Source organism: Mycteria americana, chromosome 18 (assembly GCF_035582795.1).
Source record: "Mycteria americana isolate JAX WOST 10 ecotype Jacksonville Zoo and Gardens chromosome 18, USCA_MyAme_1.0, whole genome shotgun sequence".
Lineage (NCBI taxonomy): Eukaryota > Metazoa > Chordata > Aves > Ciconiiformes > Ciconiidae > Mycteria > Mycteria americana.
In genome coordinates, this window is record NC_134382.1 from 10,996,487 (window position 1) to 11,024,445 (window position 27,959).

The 27,959-nt window shown below is 65.6% G+C and overlaps 2 protein-coding genes across 14 annotated transcripts in view; one reads left to right on the forward strand and one right to left on the reverse strand.

The window, feature by feature from the left end:
- Nucleotides 1-274: 274 nt before the first annotated feature.
- Nucleotides 275-20,011, forward strand: KCNAB2 (potassium voltage-gated channel subfamily A regulatory beta subunit 2). Of its 11 annotated transcripts, none has more exons than XM_075520257.1 (17): nt 275-379; nt 6,614-6,732; nt 7,068-7,109; nt 15,208-15,251; nt 15,625-15,662; nt 15,852-15,931; nt 16,341-16,385; nt 16,567-16,611; nt 16,684-16,727; nt 16,843-16,929; nt 17,242-17,286; nt 18,157-18,242; nt 18,438-18,558; nt 18,734-18,828; nt 19,032-19,152; nt 19,232-19,320; nt 19,824-20,011. In XM_075520257.1, the coding sequence occupies exons 2-17, from the start codon at nt 6,656-6,658 to the stop codon at nt 19,911-19,913; spliced, it is 1,149 nt and encodes a 382-aa protein (XP_075376372.1). In that variant the 5' UTR covers nt 275-379; nt 6,614-6,655; the 3' UTR covers nt 19,914-20,011. The 11 variants fall into 11 exon arrangements, with proteins under 11 accessions (XP_075376372.1, XP_075376378.1, XP_075376375.1 ...); XM_075520258.1 differs by lacking the exon at nt 275-379 and adding an exon at nt 2,894-3,207; XM_075520259.1 differs by lacking the exon at nt 275-379 and adding an exon at nt 6,069-6,358.
- A 2,836-nt stretch (nt 20,012-22,847) lies between these two features.
- CHD5 (chromodomain helicase DNA binding protein 5) overlaps nt 22,848-27,959 on the reverse strand; it is a 31,885-nt gene continuing 26,773 nt past the window's right edge. For 2 of the 3 annotated variants that reach the window (XM_075520902.1, XM_075520904.1), the window contains 12 exons: nt 27,628-27,787; nt 27,384-27,463; nt 27,142-27,271; nt 26,809-26,898; nt 26,280-26,420; nt 25,917-26,025; nt 25,588-25,720; nt 24,851-25,046; nt 24,346-24,509; nt 24,139-24,253; nt 23,967-24,017; nt 22,848-23,655 (listed from right to left, as the gene is read on the reverse strand). In XM_075520902.1, coding sequence (XP_075377017.1) covers nt 24,010-24,017; nt 24,139-24,253; nt 24,346-24,509; nt 24,851-25,046; nt 25,588-25,720; nt 25,917-26,025; nt 26,280-26,420; nt 26,809-26,898; nt 27,142-27,271; nt 27,384-27,463; nt 27,628-27,787 — 1,326 coding nt within the window. In that variant the 3' untranslated portion in view covers nt 22,848-23,655; nt 23,967-24,009. The remainder of the gene's footprint in view (nt 23,656-23,966; nt 24,018-24,138; nt 24,254-24,345; nt 24,510-24,850; nt 25,047-25,587; nt 25,721-25,916; nt 26,026-26,279; nt 26,421-26,808; nt 26,899-27,141; nt 27,272-27,383; nt 27,464-27,627; nt 27,788-27,959) is intronic. The other variant, XM_075520903.1, reaches the window with a different exon arrangement.

Below are 27,959 nucleotides of genomic sequence, written 5' to 3' on the forward strand. Positions count from 1 at the left end.
CCCGCCGCCCGCGCTCCCGCGCCCCCTCGCCGGCGGGCAGCGGAGAGGGGCGGCGGCGGGGCGATCCCGGAGCGGTGCGGAGCGCGGCGGCGGCGGCGGAAGCGGCGGCGGCAGAGGCCGTCCCCCCCCCCCCGCGCGGGTGGGCGCGCCCGGCTCGGCATCGGGTTACTAGGGCGATGGTGCCGCACCGCGGGGGGCGGGGCCTCGCCGCTGGGCCCGCCCGGCGCCGCGGCCAATGGGGACGGCGCGGAGCCCGCATCGTTTGCATGCGGCGGGAGAGGCGGGCGAGGCGGCCAATCGGCGGCGGGCGGGGCGGGGCGGGGCCTGCCCCCCACGAGGGCGCCGCGGCGGAGCGGCGGGGAGCGGCGGCCGCGGGCAGGTGCGGGCAGCGCGGGCCGGGGCGGGCGGGGCGGGGAGCGGGGACCGCGATGGCGGCCGCGATGGGGGTGATGGAGCCGGGCACGGCCGCGGGCAGAGGCGCGGTAAGGCCACGCCGCCGCACGCCCGGCCCCGGCAACACCGGGCTCGTAGCCCGGGAGCGGCGGGGGGCGATGCGCGGGGCAGCCGGTGCCCCTTCCCGCGGCGGGTCGGCTGCGATCGCCGGCTGCGCCCCGGGCATCCTCCCAGCGCTGCCGGGCGTTATCGGGGGGCGGCGGGCGCAGTGCGCGGTCTCGGCGGGGAGGGGCAGCGCTGGGGGCGGCGGGCGCGGTGCGCGGCCCCGGCCTTGCCCGCCCCGGCAGCCCGGGGCCCGGGGCCCGCGTCTCCTGAAAAGCCGCGGGGATGCGCCCAGGCCCGTACCTTCCCCTTCCCCTTCCCCGTCACGGCTCCGCTCGCTCGCCGTCCCTCGGGTGGCCCGCGGCCCAGCGCCCCGACCCGCGCGGCGAGCGGGGCCCGTCGCCAGCCCTGCCGGGGAGGCCCCTTTCCTCCGCAAGGAGCCGCACCCGGAGCGGGGAGGATGGGTTCCCTCCGCCCTTTTCTGTTCCCCGGCAAGGCAAGGTAACCCCGGACCGGTGCGCCGGTGGCTGGTGGCCCGTAGCCCGTTGGCGCTGCACCGGGCGGAGGCGGGCGCTTAAGCCCCGGTGACACGACGTGCTGCCAAACCCGCAGGAGAGCGCGCGCGTTCCTCCCGAAAGGTCTTCCCCTGCTCTGCGATCAGAGCCGCTTTGCGCACAGCGGAGACAAAACGGTCGCATTTCCACACTGAAGACGGTGGCTTCATTAGCCGAAATGACACGTAGGGCCGTTGGAACGGAGGACCCTTCTCCCGCGCTGTGGAGGATTCCCTGTCCTGCAACCCGGCCGCTGCCCGCGCTGCCCTTGGGCTTTCCTTCGGCCGCGTCCTAGACCCGTGGGTTTCTTTGGCTCATGAGCCCCTCTCCAGCCTCTACTTGTTAAGGCTGTTTTCCTTGCGGTGGGGGAGCCCCGTCGGTCCCGTGCCCGCTCAGCCAGCGCCGGGATGCCGTGCCGTTGTGGTTAACGCAGACGTCCTGGGACCGTTCGCGCGGGCGCCTCGGGCTCTCGTCCCGGTGAGAGCCTCTCGGCAGAAGAGCAGAGCCCGCTGGGAGGCGAGGCCAGGTCGCTGCCGGCTTTGCACGGGTAGGGCGTCGAGCCGGCTTTCCAAAAACCACAGGTTTCTTCCAAAAGCGTTGCTGGGAGCCATGGTGCCGCGTCATGCGTGAGTGCCGGCGCAGGCAGGCTGGACAATATGTATCCTATATGTTGCATATATATACATATTGCATATATGCAGGGATTCTCCTGCTGGTTAACAAGAAACGCCTCTGCTCGCAACTGCTAGTGGAAGATTCACAAGAGCTGCTTTCTTATTATTTTATTATAATATTATTATATTATAATAGTATTATTATTAATTATAATTAATTAAAACTGGCGTGCAGGTCTGTGGGTCGGACGCGCGGTGGAGCGAGAGCAGAAAACCTCGGCGCGTGGTTTCCAGCATCTGCTGGAGAAGCAAAGCCGCCGCCGTGCCGGTGCTGGGGAGCGCTCCCCCAACGGGACGGGGTTTACGGCCTTCCCCGCCTGTCACACGCTGCTAGCGGAGCTGCCGCGGCGGGGGAAGCGGGCAGCCTGCTGGGATCACCCGCCCCGGCGGTGCCGAGCGGGTCCCCATCCGTGCCAGCGCGGTTCGGAGCGGACAGGGTGCTCGCTGGCCCCGTCGGTGGCAGGACCGCGCCGGGAGGGCAGAGGAAGTGGCAGGATGCGGCAGTGAAGCTGAGCGGGACTCGGCGGATGGAGAGGAACCGGTTTTTCCTGGTTTATAAATGAAAAAAGTGCTGCTGCGCGCTTCTGAAACCCTGACCCCTTTTTGCTGGCTTGGCCTCTGGTTTTCATGTTAAATCCAGCCGCTGGCCAGATCGGTGCTGTTATCACTCCAGGATTACAGTGCCGTGCTGCCGCCGGGGACCAGCGTGCTCCAGTTACTGGGGTGTCTCTGAACCACGCGCTCCGGGGTGGATTTTTTGCCCAAGATGGCCAAAAAGCAAAAGGTGCTGAGAAGGCATGATTGGCGTGCGTGGAGGAGGACGGGTGGCCACCCGGTGGGACACGGTGCCTGGGCGAGCCCCGGTGCGGGGAGGCAGCCCCGCAGCATCGCCTGCACACACTCTTATTTTATTTTTTAAGAAAAACACCCGGCGTGACTTAAAGGCATCCAGTGATGGAAACGTCCAGCTCCAGACTCCCCGCGGCCACCGGACGAGCCTCCTCTCGCCTGAGCTGCGTAGGGGTGGCCTGCGCCGGGTGGCAGCCGCTCACTCGCCCACGCGTGCTGGCAGTGCCGGGCTGCGGCACCGACACGGTTAAGGCACCGGCGGGATCGGGAGCCGGGCTGCACGCCACGGCTGCACGCAGCCACGGCTGCACGCCACCGCGGAGCCAAACTTGCCGAGTCAGGATGTGAGAGCGGCAGGGACGGCTCTGCGGCGTCCCTGGGTGCTGCCGCATCCCGGGGTGCGGAGGGCTCGGCTTCCCTCCTCCGCCAGACGCCTTTTCCCAGGGACGGAGCGGGAATGGGGTAGGAACCGGCTCCCGCTGTGTTTGCCGCCGGCTGTCGCAGCTGCTCTGCACCGGCATCAGCGCCACTTCCCGAAACCTGCAGAGCCTCCGGCTCTGCCGGCAGCTGGGCTTTTTATCTCCTTTTTTTTTTTGCCTCCCGACCGCACATCACCGTTAGAGCACCGGAGCCAGGTAGGTGGGGTGCGGGGTGGTCGACATCGCCGGCAGGTTTGCGGTGCCGTGGCGGTGGCTCAGCCGTGCCTGGCTGGCAGCCACGGCGCAGCAGGCAGCCCGCCCGCCGGCTCGCTGGGGAAGGGGCGCGTGCTGGCAGTGCTGCACATCGGGGACCCGCAGGTGCTCGCTGGCCTGATGGACCCCGTTGCTTTCGTGCTGGTGTACGTGACGGCAAAGCAGGAATAACCCCGTCTGACGCGTCGCGTATGGTTTTGGGCTGTGTCATTGACTCGGGGGGCCGAGTGCCTGCGCTTCGGCATGATCACGGGCAGCCTCACGTGTCGCAGCTAAATCCCCAGCGCCTGCCTTGTTCGTTGTCTTAATGACCGGCTTGTAAACACGCCCGAGCCCACCGGCCACGGTCGGAGGGAGCCCGTGCCGCGATGGCAGGCCGGGGGAACGCTGCTCTGCAGCAGAGGCTTCCCCGGGCAGAGGGAAGGGGCAGGGCTGCTGCTCTGCGGATCCCTGCAGCGCCGGTGCTGCGGGCGGGGGGCCGGGAGCGGACGGGGGAGTGCACGGGGCAGGAACAGAGAGGTGACGGCAGGAGGTGCCGGGTCGAAAGCCGTTTGCAAGGCAGAGCAGGGCAGTGTGAGTAATTGTGCTGAAGTCGCCTTTCCCGTGGCGTGTTGGGCGGGGGGCATTTGCTGGGGGTGCTTGTTTGCAAACCCAGTAAACGAGGGGTAGAAATACGGGGACAGGTACCCGGAGCGGGAAGGTGCTCAGCGCCGTCTCCCCTGCATCCCTCACCTGAGCAGCTGGGAAGGACGCTGGGGCGCCCGGGGCAGGGGTCCCGCAGCTCCCCCCACCCCAGTGCCTCACCCTCGGGGGCTCAGGCTCATCAGTAGGTGCGGAGGCTTCGTCCCTATACTCAGATTAATTCCGTGTGCAGTTTCACCTCCTCTTGCTCCGACTGCAGCGTGTTTGGGAGGCTGCGGTCCGCAGACCATCCCCCAGGCTGGCCCAGCAGAACTTTGGCTCCCGGGGGTTCCCGGCCGTAAATCCTCCCAGTGCCTCCGTGCCCACGCTCTCGCGCCCCATCGTGCTGGCCCGGGATGGGGATGGAGCCTGGTGGGAGCACAAGTTTCGGGGCACCCTTGCACCCGGGTCCCAGGCACATCCCGCAGAAGAAAACACTTTTCTTCCCTTTGCATGCATCGCCCTGCAGAAAGTCCTGCAGTTGCGGGCTCGCGGCTGAGTTTTGCCGTGAGGAAGCTGAAGGTGCAGGAGTGGTCTCGGGGAAGCACCAAACTGCCAGCGTGGAGGGGACCGGGCTTTCGGCAGCGCCTTTGGCTGGGAGGACCTGGTGGGGCGGGTTGACCCTGGGGGCCGGGATGCTCCGGCTCCTTGGGACGCGGAGCCCTGCCCCGGGTCCTGGCCGTCCAGCAGCGCTTCCCGGCAAAGTTCCTCCAATGCCACCAGAGACTTGCCAGCCACCGCGCTCGGTCCCCTGGCATTACCGTGAGGTAACGGATGAGGGGCGTCGGGTCCCGCTGAAAATTGCGGAGAGCTGAGCTCGTCGCAGAGCTGAGCTCGTCACACCACAGGTCCCCAGGGTACATAAACAGAGCCGGTCCTAAGCCGCGCCATAAGTTTGAGTCTCAGTTTGCGGCAGGGCAAGCGCGGAAGCCGCACGGCTGCCCCCGCTGCGGCTGGGGCAGGGGTCCGGCCGTCCCTGCTGCAGGCATCTCCCCAGCTCGCTTCAGCTTCCTTGCACTGCCACTAATTAAGTGACGCTGGGCGGGCACGAAGCCGCTTGCAGGAGCGTGCGAGACGGCACCGGGCCGGCGGCCGCTGTTGAACCTGCGTTTTGCAGGCAGCTGCCCGCTGCCAGGCGAGGGCCGCGGGGAGCGGCGAAGGCGGCACGAGCAGCCCCCGGGAGAAGCCGGGGGGATCGCGATGGCTTTGGGGGCTCGGCAGGGTCCTGCTCGGGGCGCGCAGTGCAACGGTGCGGGGCCGCGGGGCAGCAGCTCCCTCCCGCCCTCTCAAAAATAAACCCGGCTTTATTGAGCCTGCCTGACCTCTAGCCCTGGCTGCGGCCAAAGGGAGCCGCGTTTCTGTGGGCGCAGGGGAGGAGGGAGATGGGGCCCTGCACCGGGGCTGCAGCGGGGCCGGGGGCTGCGGTGGGCGGGCAGGGAGCTCCGCGGGGACGGGCTCGGCTGCCGCAGCCGCTGCCATTGGGCCGCGTGGGCTGCAGGGGCCGCACCGGGATGCGGGCACGCCAGGCCGGGATGCGGGAGGGATGCGGGATGCAGGCACGCTGCGCTGGGATGCGGGAGGGATGCGGGACGTGGCAGAGATGCAGGATGCAGGCATGCCCTGCTGGGATGCGGGCGGGACGCGATATGCAGGCACGCCGTGCTGGCATGCGGGAGGGGTGCAGGATGCAGGATGCAGGCACGCCGTGCCAGGATGCAGGCAGGATGCGTGCCAGGACGCGAGCACGCTGTGCAAGGCCACGCTCCTGCTGTGCCCAGGGCAGTCGGGGAAGGAGCCCGGAGATCTCTCAGTCCCCGTCCGGAGGAAAAAGCAGCTCGTGACCTGCAGCGTAAAGATGGCATTTCACGGGCCTAAAGAAAGATGGGTTATATTTAAAAATTAGCCCCAGTTTTGTAGGGAAGTGCTGTGGTTTTCTGTGATACTGGAAACTGCTGACGGGGTTGCGGGATGGGGAGCGGGAGCAGGACCACAGCTCCTAGCAGATCATCGTGCCGGCCGCCCCCCCGGCATGGGGATGGGGACGGGGAGGGTCGGGGGTGCCTGGGGGCGAGCCCCCCTTTCCCTCGGAGCTCCTGCACCCCTGCTCGCAGTGTCACATGTGGGCTGCAGGAAAAGCCGAGCTATTTTCCTTTCCTTGGCTTGTCCTTTGCAGAGGGACCCTCTGGGGGCTGCTTTAGTGTTAAACACCAGCAAAATGATTCATTTTTCAGGCCCGCGTTTCTTCACTATTTCCTGATATGTCGTAAGACCTCCATGACGTGGGTTGGTGCCTCGCTGCCGCAGCTCAGCTGGGTTGCCCCGTGGCGTGCCCTGCTCGCCTCCCATGGGCAGCGAGGCGGGCATTGAGGGGGGCAGCGAGAACCCCGCTCTGCCCTCCCCGGGAGCCCCCGAGGTTTGGGGAGAGCAACCCAGTTGGGGAGTTGGCGGCACAGGGCAGGGGCGGGACGGGTTTGGGATCGGCGGCGGGTCAGGGTGGAAGCCCTGGGGTCTGGGGCTGGCAGGGCTGCCGTCCCCTGCCTGCCGCGCTGCCTGCCGCTGCCGGTGCCACATGCCCATCCGCCTCGCGAGCTTCTGCAACAGGAAGCGCCGTCATGCGCGCGCCCCAAAAACCCCCGTTTCTTCCTCTTTTTCTCTTCCCCTGTGGCAGGGGTAAGGCGGTGAGCGGCTCCGGGGAGCCCAGGCTGGCTCCATGTATCCCGAATCCACCACTGACTCCCCGGCGCGACTCTCGCTGCGGCAGACGGGCTCCCCAGGGATGATTTACAGGTAAGGGTGCGGGGCGGCGCTGGGGGGGGTCTGCAGGGCTTCAAACCTGGGGCCACGGCACCCAGAACCGCCCCGGCATGCTTCATGCAAAAACTGCCAGGACTGCAAAAACCCACGTGGCAGCAGCAGCGTTTTTGGGTGCTGATGCCTGTTACGGGAGGAGTGGGTACTTTTGGGGAGCGTGCCGGTGCCTGCTGCATGGTGCCCCCCGCGATGCGGCACGGGTGGGTGCCACCGACCCTTCTTGTGGCCACCGGCTCTGCCGCTCCGTCCCGCTCCACCATTCTAATGGGGTTTGTGGCATCTTTCTTCTTTCTCCCCTTTGCTGTCGGAAGCGCGAGGTACGGGAGCCCCAAGCGCCAGCTCCAGTTCTACAGGTAACCCAGCTCTTCACCCTCCCCAAAATCCCCCCCGGCAAGCAGACACGGCTGAAGCCCCGGCAGCCTCTGCCCGTGCCCGGGGTGCTGCCGGCACGGGCGCTGCTGGCACAGCGCTGCCCTGCCTCCGTGCAGGGGTCCCTCCGCGCGGGGCGGGCATCGCCAGTGCGGCACCGCGTCTTCGCCCGCTCGTGGGTCTGGCGGCGCGACGTGGGGACCCCACGTGTGTGGCCGGGTAGGTGGGGGCCGTCCTCGCCGGGTCCCCAAGCAGCGGAGCGTGGCCGGAGGGCTACTGGGGGGCAGCCGCCGCGGCGGGGTGCGGGGCTCAGCTCGGCTCAGGGGGAGCATCCCGCGCCAATGCTGCGCCGGGAAGAGCCCGCTGGCTTTTCCCAAGGGCAGCTCCAGGAACCGGGCCAGCCGCTCCGCTGCTCCTTCCATTAAGAGAAGCATCATTAAGTGGTGAAGAAGGCAACGCTTGCCCCCCACACCCCCTCTTACCGTCTGAAGCGAAGGCGGCACTTTTCCACGCACACCGTGCCAGCAGCCGCTTCGCTGCTCCCGGGGCCGCAGCAGCCCAGCGGCGCTGGCCCGGGTCCGGCCTGGCCGCAATGGGGCGGGGGATAGGGGGCTGCCCCCCAAGGGAGCCGCGGCCTCCCCGCTCCGTCCCCACGTGCAGCGGGAGGAGGAGAGGCTGGCCGGCACCGGGGTGGTTCGGTGGCGCTGCCAACGTCCCCGTCCCGGCGATGCACTGCTGCCGGCACCGCCGAGCCCGAGCCACGGGTGGGTTTTGGCTGCCAAACCGGCCAGGCGCAGCCGCGCACCTGAATCGCCGGACGCATCTGGTGTGAAAGGGTCCCGAGGCCGACAGGCAGGAGCCAGCTTGCCCGTAGGCTGCTGCCACGGGCGTCTGTCACCCAGCCCCGTTTCGGGGCTCCTGCCCAGAGGAGGCTGCGTTTTCGTCCTGCCGCAGCCCAGCTCTGACCGTGGGGACCGCAGGAGGGCTGCGTCCGCCGCAGGGGACCTGCTCCGCTCCCAGACGGCCCCCAGCGCCCCGGCTGTCCCCAGCACCCCGCGTGCCGATGGCGCGGGACCTGTCACTGCAAGGCGAGGGTCGGCCGCGGGCGGAGGCAGCGATGCCAGCGTTGATAAAGCAGCGGCGCATCCCGGGGCTTTTAGCAAAGCGGCCATGAATAATTTAGCTCCCCTTCGCAAGGAAGAAAATCCCCTAATAGGGCTAATGGAGCACAGCAAGAAAGCCGGGCTCTGGGGGGGCCCGTCGCAGCCGCCAATTGCTTTGGACGCCAAGCGCCGACACTCCCCTAATGCAAAAAAACCCAGCGGCCGCGCGTCTCTTATAGCTGCCCCGGGGCAGCCCGGCCACCCAGAGCTGTGCCGTTGATGAGCAGCGTCCCCGGCGCGCGGGTGAGTCGGGGCCGGCGGCGCAGGTGGCAAGCGGGGATGGGCACGGCCGGCGGTGCAGCCCGCTGCGGGCAGCAGGGGGGATTTGCTGGGCAGGGGAGCTCGGGATTTGGTGGCTTGGGGGGGGGGCTCGTCCGGGGTCTTTTTGGTTTTAGGCAGGCTATCGGTTGCCAACAAGTTCCCAGCTTGGCAAGCCAGGCTGGACAGACGCCTTTCCGAGCAGCTACCCTGCACGCCCAACCGTCACCCACTTGTTGTGCCCCTGACGCGTGCTAACGGCCCCCTGCTATCCCTCGGAGCCTGCGTCCGGTCCCCATCCCCGCTCCTTCCCCGCCAAACAGCCTCTCCCGCTTGGGCACGGCACTGCTTGGGCTTCGGCAGCGCCCGCAGCCCCCGCTGCTTCTCGTCCCTCAGGCAGCCGCAGGATTTCTGCTAAGGAACGGCCCGTGGACGAGCCCGCTGCCTCCGCGCTCCCTCTGCCGCCCCATAACGTCGCTCAGCCGAAAATGAGGGAGGTGTTGAAATGAGGCGGGCGGTGGGTTCCCGCCCCGTTCCTCAAAGCAGCCCAGACCAAAGCCCCCGGCTCCGCTTGCTGCAGCCGTTTCATTGCAGCGCGGTGAAGCTGTAGCGCAGCGGTGCAGCCGGCTCAGACGTCGCCCAGCCGCTGTCAGGCAAGGGGATCCCGCCGGGGCGAGGGGTCCTGCCGGGGACAAGGGGGTCCCCCCAGGGCTGGGTGCTGCGCCCATGCCCAGCAGGAGCCACCGGCGCTGCCCTAATTAAAAGCCCCAGCCGTGGAGAAGGGCTGGTGCCAGCGGTGCCGGCTCCGGGCTCCGGCTTCGAGGCGTGGCAGGAAGAGGAGGCTGGCGGCCAGCGTTCAGTTTGGCTTTGCCGCAGGAGAGGGGTCCCCTTTCCACGTCTCCCTGCATTCCCAGGCCCTCGCTGCAGAGCAGGAGGAGCTCGGGAGGGTCCCCGGCGGCGCAGGGTGTCGCAGGAGCCCCGCGCGTTTCGGTCACCCCTTGCCAGCTGACGCTCCGTACCTTCGGGGTTTTCTTCTTTTTTCTTGAGGTCACACCTCAGTGGGAAAGCGCACTTTGCTTTTGGCTCCTGCTACTGTAAATTTGAGCTTTGCAGGGAAAGAAGAAACCACCAGTGGGAGCCCGGCCGGAGCCTGATGCCGGCGCAGCTCCGGCACGGTGCACTCCCAGCTCCCAGTGGCCGCTTCGGCACCAGCGCCGTGGTTTCGGCCCCGGTTCCCGCTCCTTCTTTCAGACAGAGGGACACTGCAGAGAGCTGCAGGGAAATCGATGCCGGTGCCACCACCGGCGAGATCCCAGCTGTAGAGGCGGTGAGCACCTCCAGCCTGGTGAGCTCCGGTGAGGAGCCCGCTCTGCAGCAGGCTATTTTCGGCAGCCCGCACCGGCTGGGAGGTCGCTGCCGCGGCTGCGGGGAAGGTGTTGGCTGGCGGCACGGGTTGCGGCAGCCTCCCGCAGGCGCAGCAGCCACCGGCGAGCTCCCGGCACCCACGGCCCCTCTGCGGATGCCCACCTTCCCCAGGGAGCCCCACGGGGCCACCTTTCCTGTCCTGACCTCTCCCGCCTACCGGCACACGGTGCCGGATTCTCACCAGCGGCGCTTGTGTCACCGCCCCAGCCAGCTCCCGGGGCCCACCGCGTCCCTCGCAGGGATGCAACCCAGTGGCAGCCCAGCTGGTGCGAGCTGGGAGCAGCGCGGCCGGGGCACGTGCCAGGCTGCAGCAGCTCACCGCGCTCGGGGCGGCTGTGGTCGCCCGGCCACGGGCAGCACCACGTCCCTTCCGTGCCGCGCTGCCGCCCTCGCCCTTTCCTTTGCTCTTCGGCTCCCCCACCAAGACTTTACTCCGCTGAGGCGACTGGCTTGGCCAGGGTCCCCGCTCTCCCCTCCCTGCGCCGCAGACCCGCCGCAGGTCCTCGCAAGGGCAGGTGCCACCGCTCTGGCATCGCGGCACGGGCAGGGCTCTGCCTTGAGCGGCGGCGGAGCCCGGTGTCGCAGCAGGGCGCTTTCCCAGCTCTCTCCGTAGCATCGCTGAGCGGTCGGCGGCGGAGCCAGCCCGCAGAGCCCACGCTTGGGTGGCGGGATGCTCTCCATGACGTACAGCGAGAGCCTGCGCAGCGTGGCCAGCCGGCACCCGCCCGAGTGGGGGCTGCCCCCGGCCCCCCGGCCGGCGGACGGGCCGGAGCTGCGGCGGCTGCGGGACGTGCGGGCGGCAGCGCGGGCGAAGACGCTGGAGGAGTTCCTGCGGATGCACGGGCTCTCCCTGGCCGACGGCACCGCCCGCGCCACCGGCATGAAGTACAGGTAAGGCGGCACCTGCCGGGGCGGCGAACGCGGCGAGGGCCGAGCGTGCCCGGCCCGAGATGCGGGGACGGAGCAGGGGATGCTGCTTAGCGCTGGTTTCACGCCTCATCGGGGAAAGCCCGGCCTGCAGGATTTCACTGGTTTCCCTGTGCCGCACTGAGGTCGGGAGGAGCCGGCGCCCGCGGCATGAAAGGCGGCCTGGCGCGGCGTGTGCGGGAGAGGCTGCAGCAGGTCAGCGCCGTTGTCTCTTGCTCGGTGATCTGTGATCTCCTCACTTGGATTTCCCCCGTGCTGTTGGGTAGCTGCAAGTGCAAACACACTCTGCGCTCTTAAAGATCAGGCAGTTGGAGCAAAACGCTCCGGAGGTGCTTTGTCCGTCTGACGAGCGTTCGCTGCAGAGCTGGCCCTCCCCTCATCTTGCACGGGGGTCCCGGGATGGCGCGAGGCGCCTCAGGATTTCAGCCGACTTTTGTCCTCGTTACCCACCCGTGCCGGGGAGGACATGCCGGGCCGCCGGAGCCGTTGGCCACGGCTCGTCCGGGGGCACGTGGCTGGTTTTCCCGGCGCATCCCTGCCCGCTCTCCCCCAGCACCGCAGGTGGGGCGATGGGCCGGGCACCCCCGGTAGCCCGGCTGGGGCTGGGGCCGGGGGCACCGGGGCTGGGGCCGGGAGCTGTTCCCCCCTGTGAAAACGCAGGGGTGCCCCTCGCCCCCCTGCTGCAGTGAAGGCCCCGGGGCCAGCGGCTCTGCCGGCTCCTGCTGCGCCGTGCCGTGCCGTGCCGTGCCGTGCCGTGCCGTGCCGTGCCGCGCCGCACCGCGGGTCGGGTTCCCCTCTGCTCCCAACAACAGAGGTAACATTTACACGGTGGCAAGAGCCCATCTAATATTCATGGGGCCGTTATTTATTGATGGGGAGAGGCTGGCACAGGCACCTCCAGTCCTTCGGGCATGTGCCCGCTGCCCCCAAAATCGCTGGGGTTTCTCCTCCTCGGGGAGCTGCCGATTGCTGCCGGGTCCCCCTCGCCCCGGGGCTGGAGCCGGCGGGATTACCCGGCTAAGGAGCTTTGTGGCAGAGGGAAGCGGAGGAGATTACAAGATTTCTCATTAGGTCGGGGCTGAACGCGCGTAATTTCCCCCGCAAACCAAGCCCTGGCCCCTCTCCCTGCTCCTTACCCGCGGGCACGGCCAGCGCGGGCAGCCGGCACGTGGCCCCGGCCACAAAAGGGTGCTGCAGCGCGGCCGGCTCGCACCCCTCCTTCGTCAGGAGATGCTGGGCTGGGTTTCGCCTCGATCCGCGTAGCTCGCGCTGCGCGAAATTTGGGTGATGGGCCGCGGCCCCGAGGGGGGGCAACCGGTCCCGCTTCGGCGAACCGCCGGCCTCCGCGCCCAGGAGAGCCAGCGGCGTCGCCACCGCCTGCGCTCTCGCCCCAGAACCGAGTATTTGGCGAGGTGCACGCGCGGCTGCCGGGAGGTTTGCGCTTCGGACTCGCATCCGCCCGAGAGCAGGGACGCCGCGCTGGCGGGAGGCAAGAGGCCCCTTCGCCCCTGGGGCCTCGGCCCCCCCCGCGCCCCAAGCCGGGGCCGGGCCGGAAGCGTTGCCCGCGGGGGATGCCCGGCGGGTGCGGGGGTCCCTTCGGGGGGCACCCGCCGCGGTGCTCCCGTTCCTGCCCCCCGCCTGCCCCGGCACCGCTTGCTCGCTTCCTGAGCTCATCAAATATTGAGGGCAGGAGGGCTGACGGGAGCCAGCTCCGCGCCCGCAGCCTCGCAGCCCCCCGCCGTCACGTCGGCGGAGCGGCGGCGTGTGGGCGCGCAGGAGGAGCTCCCCGCCTCGCCGGGGGCACCGGCTAAATTTAGGCAGCTGGCACGGCTGCCCACCAGAGCAGCATGCAGGTCTCCTTTGTGTGCTCCGAGCACAGCATCAAGAGCCGGAGCGCGGAGGACCGACTGAACCGGCAGAATGCCGGCAGCCCCAGCCTCGGCACCCGCGGCAAGTTCCGGGCAGTGGCCATGGTGGCCCGTAGCCTGGGGCAGCTCTCGGTGCAGAACGTCCCCTCCTCCAGCGAGTCCAGCATCAAGCAGCTGGGGATGAAATACCGGTAGGAGACGGGCGCGCTGCTCGGGCAGGCAGATCTGCAGCCTGCTCGGCTGCCTTCGCTGCTCCTCGTCGAGATTTAGGGGGCGGCGGGGGGGGGGCTGGGGGGGCCGGGTGTGCTGCACTGCCCTAATCCCTGGCTCGCGTCCTGCTCCGTAGGTTTCTCGGTGTTAAAAGTGCTGACCGTGCGCCTCCGTCGCCTTCCGTACCGTTTGCTGCTGTCCCCTCTCGGCGCGGATTTGATTCAGGCTCGCGTAAAACCAGCGGAATGCGGGGGGAAGGGACTCTAAAATTTGGGGTAGGATTAGTAGGATCCCCGGCGCCTGCCGAGCCAGGCAGGCTGCCAAGCCAGGGGGGTCTGAGAGTCGCGGCGTACGTTAATCTGCGGGCTGCCATGGCATCCTTACGGCACGGCCAGAGACTCGCTGCCCTGCGAAGCGTGCGCGGAGCTGCAAGCCAGGATTCGGCCCTTGGCTGCCCGCGGTGGGTTTGGAAAGGAAGGGTGGTGTGTGCACCTTGTGCCCCCGGCCAGCACCCGCTGGGTGAACACCCTCCACGTCCCTGGCACTGGAGCAGAGCGCTGGGGGGATGAGCGTGCACCCGGGCGCGGGGCTGGGGGCTTCCCCCGGTGAGCACGCACGCCATGGTACGGCTGACAGCCGCTGCCCGCCCTCGCTGCAGCCCAGATGAGACCGGCACTGGGCTGCGAAGCGCATCGGGCCGGCAGAGCGCGGGGATGAGAACAGCCGTCACCCACCATCGTTGTCCAAATCAGCCGAGTCCCCTCGCCCAGGCGCAGGGGAGGGGTCCAGGGCGGCTCCCTCCGGCTCTCGAACGCCGAACCCTTGCAGTGGCGGCACTGGGGCCACGTGCGCTGGCACCCCCCAGGCTTGGCACTCGCGCCCTGCGGTCGCGTCCCCATCCGGAGGAGGAGCGCGCCGGGGGACCCTCTCCCGGGTGCTGGGTGCCTGGCTCGGGGGTCCCCGCCGGCGGCCGCGGGGGGGGACGGTGGCGCAGGGGGATGCTCCGTGCAAAGAGACAGGACGGGAAGGCCATGGCACAGCGCGGCGGGATGCTCCTTCCCGCAGAGGCGGCGGGGGCTCGGCCTCCCCCAGTACCTGCCAGCGTCTCCGTTGGGCAACCAGGCAAGACGCTTTTGGGCAAGAAAGCCAGGAGCAGCGACGCGCTGCCGGTGCCCACCCGCCCCGGAGGACCCCGGCGATGCCCCTGCAGCCTGGAATGGCCGGGACAGGGCTGGTGCCATCCCCTCCCCACCACGACCCCCCATCACGGGGCCTTGAGCCGCCGCCGCCCCATGGCCGCGGCCTCTCCCCGCCATGAAATGCTCTAAAAATAATGCAGATTGGCGGGAGGAGCGCCCACGCCTCCAGATGTTGGGCAATAATGCGGCAGCGCGGAAGGAAGATGCCCCGACTCGGCTCGGCCCGCAGTTCACCGCCGCCGCTGTCGGACCGTGGCTGCTCCCTGCCCGGCTCCCCGTGCCCGTGCCGGCAATGCCGGTGGTGGAGGTGCCTCCCGGTTGCTACGCGACACCCGCGCGGGCGAGCTGCCACGGCTCACCTACACTTTATTTATTTTAACGCTCGTTACTCGAGCCTTTGTCATTTCTAACGAGAAACTGGCTCTCCATCACCGCAGCGAAGGCGTCTGCCAGCCCGGCCCCTTTCCCCAAAGCGGTTCTCCGGCTCCTTGTGCCGGCCAAATTTTCAGGGGTGCTCCATTTCTCTGGGATGCCGCTCCGCTCCCGAGCACCCTCTCCCTCTGGTGACCTGTGCCCCCCGTGCCACGCCGCAGAGAATGGGCACGGCTCGTGCCACGTGTGAGACGCTCCAGGCCTGACCGCCGGTGTGCCGTCTCCCCCTGCTCCTGCCCTGTCCCCCGGCACCGGCAGCGCTGTCGGGGGAGCCGAGCACCCCGGCCTCGTGACGGGAGCCGCTTTAACCAGGTCACTGCCCGCTGCCACGCAATTGCCCTGCCGGGCACAGCAGTTATTTTGTGTGCGGGAAACAGCGTCGCTGCACCGGTGCTGGCCGTGCCGCCGGCGAGCCGCAGCGTGCCCGGCCTGGGATGGCTCTTTAACCAGTCGCAGGGGACCCTCGCTGCGGGACCGTCCCGGCGGGGACGGGGATGGGGATGGGAGCGGCACTAGGGACCGCGACTCACTGGCACGCGGACACTGAGACGGTGTTTTGGGGCTCTCTGGCGGCTTTCCTAACGGGCCTCTGTCTTCCAGGAACCTCGGGAAGTCTGGGCTGCGCGTGTCCTGCCTGGGCCTGGGTAAGTGCCGGGGTTTGCCGCGGCCCCTCGGCTGCTCCTCCATCCCGCGGCTGCTGCCGGCGCTCCCCGGCGAGGGCGGCGCTCACCTGCTCCGGCGATGCTTTGCAAGGGAGGGAGAGGGTTTTCCTCCGGCCTGGCAGTGGTTTTGAGAGACGGCCCAGACGTTGTCAAATTATTTTCTCTTGTTCTCCTCTGACGTGATAGGAAGCGACCGGGCTGTGCCGGGAGCGCTGTGCCACACGCGGCGGGGCCAACCACGGCTGCCGCGTGCCGGGGCTGTGCCGGGGGAGCCAGGGTGGGTGGCCGGGGGCTTGGGGCGGTGGCGTTCAGTGCTCACCGCGCTCACCATGCGTGCACCCTCTCTCCTCCACAGGGACATGGGTGACTTTTGGAGGGCAAATCACAGATGAGGTAAGGATCGCGCCCCCTTGCCCCGTCCCTCCCCAGCCTTTCCCGAACGAAGGGGGGGACGGATGGGGCCGGCACGGCCACGGGTGCTGTTCTCGGTGCACGTGGTGTGCCGGAGATCACCAGCGCACGCCTCCGCGCTCTGGCTCGCGGCCACCCCCTTTGCCAACCCTCCCCGCTCTCCCCTCGCAGATGGCGGAGCAGCTGATGACTTTAGCCTACGACAACGGCATTAATCTCTTCGACACGGCAGAAGTCTATGCCGCCGGCAAGTAGGTACCCCGCTTCAGCAGCGGCACAAGGGGCCTCATCCTGCGCCCTGGCCTCCGGCAGCGCCGAGCCGCAGCGGCGCTGGGAGCCTCCCGGGTTTCCCGGCTGCAAAGCAGCTGCCAGGACGGGGCAGGGAGCGCCTGCTCGTGGCGGGGGTGATGGCTCGTGCGGACCTGCGCTGCCTGCGGCTGCCTGTGCCACGCGAGCACGGCTGCGCCCGGGGCGCAGTGGCCCAGAGGCATCGCAGCGTGCCCACGCGCCCACTTAAAAATAGCAAGCTCGCGCGCCAGGGAGCAGCTCGGCTCTTGGCGCTGCAGCTGGAGGGGGACACGGCGTCCCCGCGGCCACAGCGTTTGCCTCTCAGTCTGCGGGGCCGTCCCTGCTGGCGGCTGACATCCCCTTCCCTTGCAGGGCCGAGGTGGTGCTGGGGAACATCATCAAGAAGAAAGGGTGGAGGTAAGCCGGACTTCGTTCCTGTGCGGCAAAGCCGTCACCGCGGTGCCGACGGGCTGGGGAAAGCTGGCGGAGCAGCCCTGGGGGTGAACGCGCACGGGCAGGGAGCAGGCAGCAGGCAGCAGGCAGGGCACGCGGGGCTTTGCGGGTGCTGCCGCCGGTGACTCTCTCTTTCTCCCTGCAGACGGTCCAGCCTGGTCATCACCACCAAAATCTTCTGGGGAGGAAAGTAGGTAGCGCACCCGCCCCGCGGCAGAGTGGCCGGAGCGCGCCGGGCTCTCACTCACCTTTCCTTTTCCAGGGCCGAGACGGAGAGGGGCCTGTCCCGAAAGCACATCATAGAAGGTAGGGATGCCCACCGGGTGCTGCCGGCCTCGGCGCCAGGCTGCGCCGGCACGGGCTGCCTCGCCGGCTGGCGGCACAGAGCCTGGCGTGCCTGACGGTCCCGTCGGTGTGGCAGGTCTGAAGGCGTCGCTGGAGCGGCTGCAGCTGGAGTACGTGGACGTGGTGTTTGCCAACCGGCCCGACCCCAACACGCCGATGGAAGGTGGGTGCCGCGCCACGGCGCACGCTCCTCCCCGCCGCCTTTCGTCGCTGTCGCGGTCGGTTTGCGCCAGGCTTTTACTTCACGGGCGTTTTCCCTTCCTGAGCAGAAACCGCCCCTCCGCTGCCACGGTCAGGCCACGCCACGGTTAAGTCTCTGCCACCCCCAGCCCGGCACCGGGACCCCCCTCGGGCCGCAGCGGGGGTGGGTTGGTGGCGCAGCACCGGGTTGCTGCCCCTGTCCCGGCGAACCGCTTGCTCCGCTCCGCCGGCAGCAGCCGACTCCGCTCTCTCTCAATCTCTCTTTTATCACCAGGGAACCTGTTTAGTTCCTCCAAGTCCAGGACTTTCATCGTAGAAGGTACTCCCTGCCCGCACTCTGCCCGCCGGCCGCCGCCTGTGCCCCAGCGGCATTTCCTGGGGCAGAACCCCCACTCCTCTGAGATTGCCACCCCCGTCCCCCCGCCCCGAGCAAACCCCGCCATAAAACGCACAGGCAGCGGCAGCACAACAACCCCCCCCGCCCCTTCAGACCATCGCGCAGTTAAAGGGGAATAAAGCGAAGAGGCTCCCCAGCCTCCTCGGGGTCCTCGCCACGGGGCGCCCTTTGCAGCCGTGCCGGGGACCGCAGCAGGGACCACGGCAGGGTCCCTCCTCACCAGGGCAGCTGTGAGCGTGCCGGGGCGCGCGCTCCGGCACCGGCCAGGTGAGCCTCGTGCCCGTCGCTCTCCCCGCTACCCGCCTTTGGCTGCAGGAGCGCGCCTTGGCTTGGCCCCAGCCCGCATGGCTCAGGGCCAGCTCTCCCCAGAGACCCCCCCGCGCCCCTTGCACGGGGTCCGGGGTTCCCTCCTTCTCCTGGGTCTCGGTGCACGGGCGATGCTTCGGGTCCCTCCCCCTGCAGCGGTGCCAAGCACGGTGCCTGCGCGGGTGCCCTGCGGGGCGTGGGGCCGGTGCCAGGAGCCGAGCGGCTGCTCTCCGTGCCGGGAGAGCCCCGGCATCGCCGGCGGCATGTCAGGGTTGGCCGTGGTCCCCAGCACGTCCCGAGCGGCTGCTCCCTCAGTCCCCGTCCTGCTCCTTCTCGGAAAGCATCCTCTGGAACAACCCAGCTCCCGCCTCCCGCCTCGGCGCTGGGGAGCGGGACGCTCGCCAGCCGTCGGTGCGGCGTGAGCCCCCTCCTGCCGGCGCGGCGCCCGCTAACCCCCACTGCCGCTCTCCCCTTCCCTCCTGGCAGAGACGGTGCGAGCCATGACCCACGTCATCAACCAGGGGATGGCCATGTACTGGGGGACCTCGCGCTGGAGCTCCATGGAGATCATGGTAGGGGCCCGGGGGCAGCTGTGGCGGAGCAGCCCCGGTGCCGCCGGTGCCGCTGATTTAATTCGACAGCAGCCGTCGGGAGCCAAGCGCTTGCAGATACGCTTGAGCCTTAATTATCTTTCGGGGCAGCTCTCAGGGGGGTGGGCAGGGGGCTCGGGGTGCGGCGGGGCGCTGAGGGTGCTGGCTCTTCGGCAGGAGGCATACTCGGTGGCCCGGCAGTTCAACCTGATCCCGCCGATCTGCGAGCAGGCCGAGTACCACATGTTCCAGCGGGAGAAGGTGGAGGTGCAGCTCCCCGAGCTCTTCCACAAGATAGGTACGGCAGCGGGGGTTCTGCCCCAGCCCCCCCCACACAGCGCTCCCCAAAGCCCGGCGCTGCCGTGGCCAGGCGCGGCACAGCCCGTGTCCCCCGGGGCCGGCCAGCCCCTGTGCCGCGTTCCCCGGGGGAGCTCGGGGGCGGCAGCGTCACCCCCCGCTCTGCTCTGCCCCAGGCGTCGGAGCCATGACCTGGTCCCCGCTGGCCTGCGGGATCATCTCGGGGAAGTACGACGGGGGGATCCCCCCCTACTCTCGCGCCTCGCTGAAGGTGAGCCCGGCTGGGGCCGGGGGGAGCGCAGCGGGACGGGCAGAGCCGGGGGAGCGGGGCCAGGGGTGTTGCAAGATCCCCATGGGAGCAGGAGGTCCAGGAGCCGTGACCCGGGGGGGTCTGGGGATGCCCTGCCTGCACGAGGTCCCGGTACGCCCCAGTCCCGCTGTGACACCCCCTCCGAGCCCCCTCCCGCCCCCCAGGGATACCAATGGCTGAAGGACAAGATCCTGAGCGAGGAGGGCCGGCGGCAGCAGGCGAAGCTGAAGGAGCTGCAGGCCATCGCCGAGCGCCTGGGGTGCACCCTGCCCCAGCTCGCCATCGGTAAGGGGGCCGGGGGGTGCGGGGGGGTCGCCGGGGGCGGCCGAGCCGCGCTCAGGCTCTGCTCTCCCTCCCGCCCCAGCCTGGTGCCTGCGCAACGAGGGGGTCAGCTCCGTCCTGCTGGGTGCCTCCAACGCCGACCAGCTGATGGAGAATATTGGAGCAATACAGGTCAGCGCTCCCCACCTCGTCGGCACGCCGGCAGCGCGCGCCGGGGCAGGCTTCGCTGCGGGGAAGCAAGCAGACCCTGCTCGCGGGGCTCTAACGGGGCAGCGCCTGCCTGCGCGTGCTTTGCTGCTGCAGCGCTGCGATGCAATGCGCGCTCCTACGGTGCACGGTGCTGCGATGCACGCTCCTGCGACGCTCGCTGCTGCGACGCTCTGGGTAGGAAAAGGAGGTTGTGAACCTCGGGCGAAACAAAAATTATGGGTTTTGCTTGATCCGAAGCTGAGCGGCAGAGACGAGGCTTTGCTGGGCTGAGAAGGCAGGGGACGAGCCCGGCCCAGGCTTTTCCGTAACCGCGTGGCTCAGTCGGCGAGCTGGGGCTCGTAGCATCGAGGTGGCGGGGCGGAGGCGGCGAGCGCAGCACGGCCATGTGCCGCCCGCAGCTGCATCCTCCCGCGTGCACCGGCGGCACGATCCCGACTCCCAACGGCGTCCCCCGTCCCCCGCAGGTCCTTCCGAAGCTGTCGTCTTCCATCGTCCACGAGATCGATAGCATCCTGGGCAACAAACCCTACAGCAAGAAGGACTACAGATCCTAAGCGCGCGCGCAGACGCGCCGCCCGTTGCACAGCCCTCGCCGCCCGTTCGCTTGCTTACGCTTTGTTGGAGCAAAGTGGAGAGTGTGGTTTGCACCGCGAGCGCCGAGAGCCAGCGCTCCCACCCGCGCTGCCCCGGGCCATCGTACCGCTTCCACCCGACGTGGCTCAAGCACAGGGACGGCCGCCGGCGGGGAGCGCACCAGGGCGAGCCCCGAGCCGCCCGGCCGCCCTACCCGCCACGGGCGCCGCCGGCGCGGCACGGGGGCCTGTTGCATGCGTCGCTCCCGCCCTCCGCGTTGCTGGAGGCGGCGGGCGCGGGCGCGGGGGCGCGAGCGGGTGCTGTACGCCCACGAGGCCGACAACACGAAGCTGTTCCCCAGCCTGCGCCCCGGCCCCTCGCCTCTGCCCTGCCTGCGCCGCGGCGGCGCCGACACCACCAACCTGGCACCGGCACCACGGGGGCTGCGGTCCCCCGGGAGCACCTGCTCCCGCCGCGGGGAGGGGAAGGGCACGGGCTCTGCCTCCCGGGGAGGGGGGGCGAGGAGGAGGGGGGCACCCCTGGGGTGGGGGGCAGCCCCCCGCGGCCGCAGCCACCCACCGAAGGACCCCGGGGTGCCCCCCCAGCTCCAGCCTCGGCCAAGCGCGGGGCGGGGGGCTTGGGGGCGTGAGTGCGTGTGCGTGCGAGTGCTGAGCGTATGTGAACAGACATATACACGTATGGACCTACACGTATTTGTACGCTGTATATACCTGTGTGCATACAGCTGTATGCCTGTCTATAGGCGGCTGCGTAGCTACAACACGCTATCTACAAGTACCCATAGCTGTATTTACACCTAGGTGTATCTATATGCACACGCATATATAAATTACAAGTGTGTATATACATACACACATACATCTACAGCTGTATATATAGATGTAGATCTCTACCTATATCCCTATAGTTATCCCTATCTTTATACAGATATCAATACCTATTGATATATAGCGCTCTCTGTATGTAGATATATATGCACACATCTATAAACATTACATATATAATATGTATACACACAAATCTAGACGTGTATATTTGCGTATATACATACATATATAGCTATATGTAGATATATGGATATGTACATATCCATGTAAATATATTGATATAGTTACATATATAGTTGTATGCATATATATGCACACACATACGAAAATCACAAATAGATATATACATAAATGTGTGTATACACATGTATATATACATATATATGTGCAGATATATCTATATCAATACCTAGCTATGCAACTATATACTCATATCTATACCTATATATATAAACCTGTGCCTATCTATATGGACATACACATATTTGTAATTTATATATAGCTATAGATATCTATATATCCTACGTCCTCTCTCTCTCTGTGCAGAAACAGACATCTTTGCCAGTACCTATCTGTATCCATATACATACACACGTCCCTAGATATGCACACACATAAATATAAAAATCACAAATTCGTGTAGATTTATGTACAAAACTTGAGCTCTACACACAGACATGTATATACGTGTGTGTTTATCCACTGTATCTGTAGATATAGCTATACTCCTTTCCCTGCCATAGACGCGTGTCTGTACACGAAGGGGTGGGAGGCGTATGTGTATACGCACACACACACAGAGCCCCTCTCAAGCAATACGTTAAAAACCTCACAAATCTACGTATGGGTTTGTGTGGGGTCTGTGTACACACACATACATACACACACACACCCCCTTTAGATACGTCAATTTATCTGCATCTATACCTACATACCTTCATCTATATATCTGATACCTATAGAACTACACAGATGTTTGCATGCCTATATAAACACATATACACTCATATATATGTATAAAATTACATATATATGCATTATCTGTGTATACGCAGATATGTATACTATATATGTATAGCTATATCTATACACCTTTATCTGTATCTATATCTACACTTACGTATAAATACATAAAAATTACTAGTACATGTGTATGTGTGTGTCTGTATATACACACACAGCTCTATATACCTATATATCCATATAGATATAGATATATAGATATGTATATATCTATAGCTACATATGTATGTGTATATATACACACAGATATAAACTACAAATATAATTATATGTATACACATATATACACACAGATACGTGTGTATATACACCTATGTAAATACATACCTATACATCCATACCTACATATATATGTCTATGCCTATCTACCCATACCTTGCCTATATATATACACACACCCCTATGTATTTACTTATATATGTACGTAAGGATATATATACACATGAACACACATGTATTAAAATAACAAATACATTATATACCCGTGTATAAAAATATATAGATGTGAGTGTATACACACACCTGCATGTAGCTGTACCTAAATAGCTATACCTTTAGCTATACCTATATATCAATACCTTTTTATGTATGCTTATATATGCACACACATGTATCTAAAAACTACAATCATACGTATATCTACGCATGTGTCTATGCAGAGATATACACATCTATATATCTGTAGAGAGAAATACACGTATGTAGATGATGTAGATACAAGTACGTATATGCGTGTGTGTGCATACCCACGTATAAGAATTGCAGCTATATAGACACACATCTATACAGACACACACACACTTGTCTAGGGGCGTGTGCCTGCGTGGGGGGAGCCGGGGCTGGGGGCTGCTGGCCAGGGAGGGGGCAGCTCCGCGGCCACGGGCCGGCGAGGGCCCTCGCGTCCGGGCGCGCACGCGCCCTTGCGTGCACACGCGGGTGTGCGCGGGGGCCATGACCGCGGCCGGGACCCCCTGGGGCCACCCCATCCCCCTGAGCGTGGCCGCCCTCGCCCCCCAGCCGCTCGCCCCCGCCAGCATCGCTGCATCCTTCGAAAGGATTTATTAAAACACAGAGAACAGAACCCGGGACACACAGAGGACGAAGTGAATGCGGGGGCGTTGCTTACAGCTGCCGTCAGCCTCCGGTGAGAGGCCGCCACTGCGGCACAGTCGGTGTCACCACACTCGCAGGTGTCCCCGTCCCGGCTCCGGCCACCCCCTCCCTCCTGCCCGCGTCACCTCCACCGGGTGCCCCAAGCCCAGCACGCCGGGAGCCCCGGCCCCGCTGCCGGGACAGTGCCGGGGCTCCCCGCAGCAGCGCTGGTGCACGCCGGTGCTCCCGCCGGGACCGGGCGGGCGGGCTCCGGCAGCGGGGCTGGCAGCACGCATGCACTTGCTCAAACACCACGAGGACGTCGAAATGGACCTTACAGGGAAGCTCGGGAGCGGGAGCCGGCTCGGCCCCGGACAGGCGCCCTGGCGCAGCCGGCCGGGAAGCAGGGCGCCCGCCGGCCTCCCCTCGCACCCCACACGTGCCAATAAAACCAGACACAAACACCGTGACCACCTCCCTTCTCAGCTCAGCCCTCCTTGCCCAGACAAACCCTTCAAGTCTTCAATAAGAAAGTGCAAAAAATGTACACGGAAATGAAACCCCCGTCCCGGCCGCTCCGGCGACGGCGGGGGGGTCGTGTCGATCGAAGCACACTTGAAGCGGGAGCGGGAGAGTTCGGCAGCGCCAGCGGCAGCTCTTCTTCCACGCAAGGCAATGCCACCGCGCTTCCCCTGCCCTTCCTCCAGCGACGGGGCGGCTTTCGGCTGGGGGGCCGGGGAGCGGCCCCCGGGGGCTTCTGCTAGGAGAGGGGAGAGCTGCCCATCAGCAGGGCTCCGGACCCTCCCCACGGCAAACGAGGGGCAGGGGGAGCATGCCGACCCCCCGAGCAGGGGCAGCCGGCTCGGGCACGCGATCCTGCCCCTGCTCCCGCCTCTGCTGCTGGTGCCCGCTGCGGCTGCTCGAGCCAGAGGCCGCATCCAGACACCGGCACCCGGGGAGGCAGCCCCGAGCAGAGCCCTCGTACCGCCCCCCGCCCCATCGCCTCTCTGCATGCGCGTTCCCACGAGACCCTGGCGAACGAAACGCGGGGAGCAGCGAGCGCAGCCTTACCTCAGCTGGAAACGGGAGCTGCAGAGGAAAATTGTGGGAACGGCTAAATATCTGTGATGAGAGAGAGGAAACACCTTGCTTGCCTGCCGTCCTTTGGCGAGGCTCCTGGCCCTCTCAAACCCACCCCCTGAATTTCTCTGCCCGGGAGAGTCCGCTCAAAACGCCGACCTACCAGTCACATACGGTCCCAGAGGCATTTGACTGTAGTTGACAATCCCGCCCGGCCCAGGACCTCGGAAATTTGGCCCAAAGTTGTTGTTGTAGATCTGGGAGGAGCCGAAGGAGCCCTGGGGAGGTAAGGAGGGAGAAGAGCCGCTGACCTGCAGCCCCGGCCCCACCGCCACCCCCAGCAAGGGGCTCTGTCCCCGTCCCCGCTGACCTGCTGGACGGCGGGGTCCCCCCCGCGGGTGGCCAGGCGGCTGAGGATGCTCCGCTCGGACATCTGCAGCCGGGCGGCCACGGGCGGGATGCGGGACAGCATGGAGGGCAGGCGCGTCACGTCGGCCTTCATGTCGCTCAGCAGCTCCTCGAGCTGGTTCAGCACTGCAAGCAGAGCGAGGCGGTGCTCAGGCGGGGGGGACGCCCACCAGACACCCAGCAGAGGTGGAAGCACCCCCAGCATCGGAGCCCCGGGGACTGGCGAGCTCCAGCAGCCGGGAGCCGATGGCAGAGCACTGCAGACCACCACCGCTGCCGGCTGCAGCAGCGGCGTGCCGCTTTCCAGTGCCCTCGCCAGCAAAGCGAGCTGGGGAGGAGCAGGCAGCTCCTTGCCAAGGGAATATGAGACTGGGACAACCTCCCGGCTGGATTTCCCCACGGTCAGGGTGGCAAACCCTTCCCGGCCCCCTGGGGCAGGCTCCCACCCCTCCTCTGCCGGCACGCACCCTTGTGCAGGACGGCGTTCGCGGGCTTGTTCCCAGCCAGGGACTCTTTGGAGAGATGCTGGTGGCTCTCGGCAAGGCACTCCACTTCAGCCAGACGGGCGTTCAATGCCATGGCCGGGTGACTGGGGTCTTGGGTCATGTTGAGGTACGCAGCCCTCCGCAGCTGCTCCTCGATCACCAGGGCCTGCTCCAGCAACTGGGAGGCACAGGAGGGGAAGGATTCAGGACCAGACCCTGCACCAGCGTAAGCCGGTACCGCTCCACAGGTCCAGCTGCCCACGCGGTTTGTGCCAGCAGAGCCTCTGCCCTGCCACACACCCCGCTGGCCTCACCCCCAAAAGCTCCTGGGGGAACAGGCTTAGCCCTTACGTTTTCTTATCCCTAACATGGGCCCCTTCAGACGCCGAGCATCCCAGAAAGGGATGCGGGCAGCATTTCCACAGCATCGCACACGTGGGGAGCGGGCAGAGCACCCAGCCCAGCCCACTCGCAGAGAGGAGCCCAGGGCAGCCAGCCCGGTCCCGTGCACCGTGCCGCAGAGCCTGCGAGCTCCCCGGGATCCAGCCCCAGCTGCTGGGTGCCTGCTCTCCTCTGGCGACCACGAGGCCCTCGCAAGGCACACCACCGCTCCCTGCTGCGCTCCCAGAAGGCGCTGGCGGGCTCCCCCCACGGCCTTGGGGCACCACTCTGGTCCCCCCTGCCGGTAAGGACTCACCAGCCCTGGACCTGCAACTCGCCTTGAACCGCCGGGCAAGGAACTTGTTCTTCATCTCGAGGTAGTTCCCCTTGTGTATCTCCGACTTGAACGGCTCGTTCAGGATCATGTAGCGCGGGTCATTCTGGATGTCCTGCCAGCGGGCATAGCCGTGACTGGTGCGGAGGGAGCGTCAAGGGAAGAACCAGCCAGCCGACAGCACGCCCACCGCCCCGCAGCGACACCGCGTCGCCAAACCCCCTCCCTGCTCGTCACCACGCCGTCACCCCAGCTCCCGCGCCCCACGGAGGCCTCCCTCGCCTCATCGCCACCCACCAGCGGGAGGCACGCTCCCACCAAGTCAAAGGGTACGTGACAATTCCTGCCAACAGCCAGTAGTCATGTCGGCGGTGCCAGATGTCGTAGATCTTGCCGGAGGAGATGGCAGCCCTTTCCTCGTTCTGCCACAGCGTGTGCAGCTCTGCGGAAGCAGAAGCGAGACAGCCCAGTCAGGCAGCAGGGCTGCCGGGGACATGGCACAGCACATCAGGCAGGGCAAGCGATGACATTTCCCGGGCGGCCACGGGCACAGTGCAAAACCGCAACACCCTGCTGCGAGGCTGAAGCACCATCCCCTCTGCAGCCTTTTTACACGGTTCGCATTTCTTGCACAGGTTCAGAGCTTCTGTGCAGAAGCCCTGCAGGAGCGGCCGATGCCTCGTCTCTTGCTCTTACCTGTAAAGCCACCATCAGCAATGTTGAACATGAATCGGAAGTTCACATTTCTGTCATCCTTCTTTCCATCCTCCTCTTCCTCTTTGTCACCGTTTTGCTGAGCATCGCTTTGCTCCTTCTCCTCCACCTTGGCATCCTCTGCTTGGCAAACACAAGAAATTGTGCCTAACTGTCCTCTGCCAAAAGAGGTGTCAACCTTGCCCCATCGGCTGCCAGACAAACTCCTCGCTACAGCCACTGTTGGAAAAGCCACCAGCCCACTGTCTGCTCCACAGCAGCCGACCATCTGCCTCTTCCGGCAGGTCCTACTGTTCGCACGGCAAGCACAGGCAGTGCCACCATAATGGGGTCTTGTTCCCGCTCGTGGTTCCCAAGCGTCACCAAAAGACAAGCGCAAACCGCTGCGGGTGCTGATGGCTGTCCTCACCATCACCCCGCGGACACGCTCCCTCGTCTCTGCGCCAGGCATCTGCCCTGCTTTGGAGACCCTTCACGCCACTTCTTGCCCCGAAGCCTCCTCGCGCCTCACCTGGTTTGACTTCTTTGTCCTCCCCTTTCCCTGGGCTGCTGTTCAACTCCGGCTTCTCCAAAGGCTTTTCTTTCTCTTGAATCCCCTCATCTGCAGAAGGGAACGGGACTATGAGAAAAGCCTGACGTGCAAAACGCTCTTCAGGAAACAACAACTTATTGCCTGGATAGACTTTCCCTTTCAGAGTAAAGTGTTTATATTGTACAGCTGCAGAACTTCTCCAGCGCAAATCAGTGTCACTGCTGAGTGCCACGGCCCCACAGAAGTCCCAGCCATGGCTGAGAGGGGAGCCCGTGCATGGGGATCACATTCGTCCGAGCCACAGAGACTCACCTTTCACCAGAGGCTCGGGAGAAGGCTCAGCCTTCTCACTCTCCTCTTCCTTCTCTTCCCTCAGTTTTTCTTTGCTGTCGCAGCCTTCTGGGTGCTCTTCACTTTCCACCTTCTCAGCACTCACAGGGACCTTAATGTAAAGTGCCCGTACCAGATCAGCCCTTTCCTTGGGGAGCACTCCAAGTTTCTGAGCAGGCCACGAGAAGGCTTCCCAGAGGAGATGCTGAAAGAAGCCACCCTACCTGGCTGTCAGACACCTTCCTGGACTTCTGCTCCACTTGGTCCTTTTCCTCCTGGAACCCAAGTTGCGTTTCTGTTCTGTCTGTAGCAACAGCAAAGCAAGGAAGCTATTGAACGGGGCCCCAGAGGGCCACACACACTGCCAGGGCAGGCAGGCACCTGCAAGACGCTCCGGTGTCTTGGCCCACCTCCCTTCTCAAGCCGGACCAAAGCCACGATCTCCTGGAAGCCTGTAGGCACACCTACCTGCAAGGGCCACAGCTCCCGTGTGCATATGTGCTGGGCTGGCCGGGACGGGCGTGTTGGGATCTGAAGACACAATCTCACTGGACTTCTTGCTCTCTGGGCCCTCAAGAATCAGATCTGGAGTGCTATACTTCCCGTTGACATGCTCAAACTCCTGGACCTGGGGCAGATGCACACCATCAAGTCAAACACAGCAGAGACATTTCCAGCCTGGTCAAAAATGGATCTGCACTGAGCCTGGGAGATTCAGTGAGGGATCCCTGGCGAGAGGCACTGGGCAGCCAATGAAACCCACAAGCCTCCAGAACATACCTGAAACGGCACATTTAAAA